Here is a 4,517-nt window from a genome sequence, read left to right as displayed (position 1 = left end):
GAGTTAACAGCATTATCCGAATCTGGCGAAACCACAACGCTGCCCCGCCAAACACCAGCGATGTCGAAATCAGAAGCTACCTCTTCGACTTTCTCTTCGCTGCTCAAGACACTTCCACTTCATTGCTCCTCTAGGCCGTGACTCTCCTCGACTCGCATCCGGAGGTTTTGGAAAAAGTGCGCAAAGAAGTCGAGTCGATATGGCTGCCGGAGTCTAATTCTTTGATAACCGGCGACCAGATAGCGCAAATGAAGTACATGCACGCGGTGGCGTGTGAGATTCTAAGGTACAAAGCTCTGGCGCCTTTGGTCCCACACATCACTGCGAAGGATTTTCTGTTCAAAGAGTCGTACACGATACCTAAGGGGACCATTGTTTTAACAAACACAGTTTGTGAAGGTTTTTTTTTTTTTTTTTTTTTTTTTTAATTACAAATTTTTTTTTAAAAAAAAAAAAAAAGAGAAGAAAAAGAAAAGCTAAAACGATGTCGTTTTGCTCATTTAACGGAGACACTTAATAGATGGTTAACAAAATACCAAATTGACAATAATGAAAGTTATAAGACTGAAATGACAAAACTGAAAGTTAGAGGATTGAAATGAAAAATGTTGAAAGTTAGAGATCAGTTTTGGATTTTTATCTTTTTTTTTTTTTTTTTGGTTATGAATAAGAATATATTAAAGAAATACAAGGGGGCCCTAAACCATATCCAACTTCTGGATCTAGCATCCAAGAATGAAGAGAGGAGATGGAGATTGGTCAATCTCAATTACAAAGGGCAGTCCATTGGTTCACATTGTGAGAAAAAAACATATGTTCCGAGAAATGAAAATGAAAATGAAATCCCAACAAAAGAGGGAGGACAAAGCATCCTTAAATTCGGTGAAGAAGGAAGTTAGAAAACAAGTCTGGGAGGAGTGTAGATTCAACAAGGCTTCAATCACACCTTTAGAATCCCCTTCAACATATAAAATATTGGAGCTTATGGAACACCACTTGTTTAATGGCTTGGAAAGCAGATTGGGCTTCTCCTAGCTAGTGTCGGATCACCAGGAGAGAAGTGGTTAGAATGGGCAGATACCACGTCTTCAAACTCAATACGGCATACTGCTGCTATGAAGGAAGAGTGGGGTCTGATTGCAACATCAAAATTAATCTTAGTCTAGCCAATTTTTTGAGGGGACCAAGAAATAAGTGAGTGAGATTTGCAATTAAGGACCAAGCGGCAACATGACCGACATATATCTATCATCTTGTTTATTGTAGATAAGATCCTACGTACGTGCTAATCTTTGTTACTTTGCGATGTTCTGCATGAGTTGTAAGTTCATCATTAGGGGCTTTTAGGAGCTACATTTTTCATTTATAAATCTTTTTACAGTAAAATTTCTAATATTAAGAATTTTGTAAAAAAGAAAAAAAAAAAACATGTGGACAATCATATCATTTGTCATTTAACGGATCAAATTTGGTGTGCCGGGGTGAGAAATCCCGGGTCATTATCATATTATCATTCATGTTTTGTAGCGCATGAGTTGTATGGTTTCTCTGTCTCTCTCTCTCGAAAATATCTTTTCTTTTTATTTCTCTCTCTCTCTCTCTCTTCATACTTCTATAAATTTTCGCCTACAGTAACCCTACAAACCCACCAACGTTCAAAGAAAAAAAAATGATGCACACAAAACTCAGCCCCGTGACTTCTCTCCTCCTTTTTATCTTTCTCTCATCTCTCACTGTAAGCACTCTAACAGTCTAAGTACTCTCACTCTCTTATGCGTACATGAATTTGAGCTAATAGATCATGTGGAAGTAGTATAATGTTTCCCGTTAATTGTGTCGAGTCAATGTGTTATAGATGTCTGTTATTTTAAAGTCTATGTTTACTAGAGTCCTTGGCAGTAAGAGTAGTGTTTGTATTATTCTTGGTAGTAGGAGTCCAATAGTTAACTTGCTTTACTTGTGTCCTAGTGTTTAGGACAATATTATGTGAAAAATGAGTCCCATAATTAGAACTTATTGTGTCTTACCAGGTATTTAAATTGTTTGGGAATTTTTGGTTACTTATTTTTCAATTGTTAAGTCGTAGCAGCCAAAATTTTATTTATTTTTTCTCTCCAAATATTGTAACAGAGTTTTGGGTTCTCAAAACACTTAACTAAACCGATTATACATATCACCCTCACTTTGTTTCCAGTTTCCACGTTGTCTTTATTATACATTCATACACTTTTCCTTTTGTGCTAATACAGGTTAGGTCCACTGGTGAAAACCCATTCACCCAGAAAACCTATTTGATCTGGTATTGGAACAAAGAGATCCAAAACAACCAAGCCAAGCCAATCTTTCTCCTATCCAAGGCGTCTCCATTGAGCGCAACTGAGTCAGCCAGTTTCTCCAAACTCGCCGCCCAAAACGCTCTCTCCTCTCGACTCTCGGCCTTCTGTGCCTCCGCGAACCTCCTCTGCTTCCCCGATTCATTACCATCAATGTTTGGCCAACAAGACAGCCAAAGAAATTACAAAATCAGCTATCACCCCCCTCTCAGTGCCAAGGGTGGCTCTGGCGAATTCACCAAGCAAAGGGTGGAGCCAGGCAAATTCTTTCGGGAGTCTATGTTAAAAAAAGGGAAGGTGATACCAATGCCAGACATTAATGATAAATTGCCTGAAATGTCATTTCTGCCTCGGTCGATTTCATCAAAACAACCATTTTCCCCGCTGAAAGTCTCTGTGCTGAAGCACATTTTTCATGCGGGTGATAATTCGACTATGGAGACTATGATAGTTAAGTCCTTGATTGAGTGCAAGAGGGCTCCAAACCCTGGCGAGACCAAGCGGTGCGTGTCTTCGGCTGAGGACATGATCGACTTTGCAGTTTCAGTGTTGGGTCGAAACATTGACATTCTAACTACTAAGAATGTAAATGGGTCAAAGCAGAGTATAATGATTGGATCAATCGAAGGGATCAACAGTGGGAAAGTCACGGACTCAGTTACTTGTCATCAACTCTTGTTTCCCTACCTTCTTTATTACTGTCATTCGGTTCCAAAGGTTCGAGTCTACCAAGTGGATATACTTAATCCGAATTCTAAGGCTAAGATCAATAACGGTGTCGCCATCTGTCACATGAACACATCGAGTTGGAGCCCGACTCATGTAGCTTTCTTGGCTCTAGGGTCGGCTCCGGGTCGGATTGAGGTTTGCCACTGGATTTACCAGAATGACCTAACGTGGATAGTTGTTGACTAACCGTTACACGCCAAGGTGGTAAGAAATCTTAAGTTGTGTAATGGTTTATGGTACTAGATTTTATCATATGAATCTCTTATAAGGAATTTTAGCTTAGCTTTGATAAAAAATAAAATAAAAAAATAAAAAGGTAAGTTCCTGGTTTACTTTACATATGGAAGATGTTGCTTATTGGTAGTTTAGTTTTACATAATTTGAGTTTTGAGCAATGTTTTCAGGGCCCGCACAAATAATTGAACGGCAAATGAAAAACATATTTTTTTTTCTCTTATTTATTTATTTTTTCTATGATTGTTAGTGGTGTGTTTGAATAAGTCTATTTCATTCGGTTATTTTGTTTAAAGAATAAATCTGTGTAAAAAAAAAAAAGTAAAACTTTGAAAAAGGACTGCAAAAACAAGTTGGGATATTAATGTATTTTTTTTTTTTTATGGGATTAATGTATTATTTTCTTGATTGTAGGAACATCCTCACCAAAGCTTTGTACGTCTCAATTCAACACGTATATCATGAAGCTAATAAATGTGTTGATAGTTTATGTGTCTTTTGAACTTGCCCTTCATCTAATATTTTGTGTATTTATGGGAAGCCTAAGGATTAGTTATTCCTAAACAGGTTTTCTTATGTATTAAGCTTGTAATATATGGACTTTCTCTACGAATTTTAATTTATGTGGATATATGGGAAGTCTAAGGAATAGTTACTCCTAGACAGTTTAATTATGTATCAAGCTTGTAATGTAATATATGTACTTTCTCTATTAATTCATGTGTATAACTAATGTAATATATGGTTACTCCTATACTAGTTTAATTCTATTCTTTTTCCAGTTTAATTATGTATTGTTGGGGAAAAAAAGTTGATGTTCCCGAATGCAATGTGGGGAAGCCAAGCCAAAACTCAACGATAGGCTATTGAGATGCCCAAAGGCTTTTGGTATAGTAATAAGCCTATCCAAGCAAGAAATAAAGGCTGCACCTTAACAAAAAAACAACAACAAGGCCCAATATAACACTTCACAATAGTTAATTAGTAGATTAGTGGTCTTGTTACAACAATACAAGAAAAATAGATTCTCCAACGGTAGGGTGAAATTAAACTTAAAGTCCAACAGTCAATTATTAAATAGATTTAAGAAAGTGTTCACTTCTAGAAGTCCTTGTGTGTCTTGGTCAGGGGGGTCTATAGTACTTTCAGCCATCATTACATCAATATAAGTGAAGAATTCCATTCTTACAAATACATCATATCCTTCAATAGTAAAACAAA

General features: G+C 36.8%; 1 protein-coding gene across 2 annotated transcripts; it reads left to right on the top strand.

The window, feature by feature from the left end:
• Window positions 1-1,659: 1,659 nt before the first annotated feature.
• Window positions 1,660-4,009, top strand: LOC136069639 (polygalacturonase non-catalytic subunit AroGP3-like). Of its 2 annotated transcripts, none has more exons than XM_065778366.1 (3): window positions 1,660-1,735; window positions 2,250-3,263; window positions 3,711-4,009. In XM_065778366.1, exons 1-2 carry the CDS (start codon window positions 1,670-1,672, stop codon window positions 3,246-3,248), a joined length of 1,065 nt encoding a protein of 354 aa, XP_065634438.1. In that variant the 5' UTR covers window positions 1,660-1,669; the 3' UTR covers window positions 3,249-3,263; window positions 3,711-4,009. The 2 variants fall into 2 exon arrangements, with proteins under 2 accessions (XP_065634438.1, XP_065634437.1); XM_065778365.1 differs by having other exon boundaries at window positions 2,250-3,266.
• Window positions 4,010-4,517: the final 508 nt, after the last annotated feature.

Source organism: Quercus suber, unplaced genomic scaffold (assembly GCF_002906115.3).
Source record: "Quercus suber isolate HL8 unplaced genomic scaffold, Cork oak 2.0 scaffold_182, whole genome shotgun sequence".
Lineage (NCBI taxonomy): Eukaryota > Viridiplantae > Streptophyta > Magnoliopsida > Fagales > Fagaceae > Quercus > Quercus suber.
This window is presented reverse-complemented; position numbering and strand designations above follow the sequence as displayed.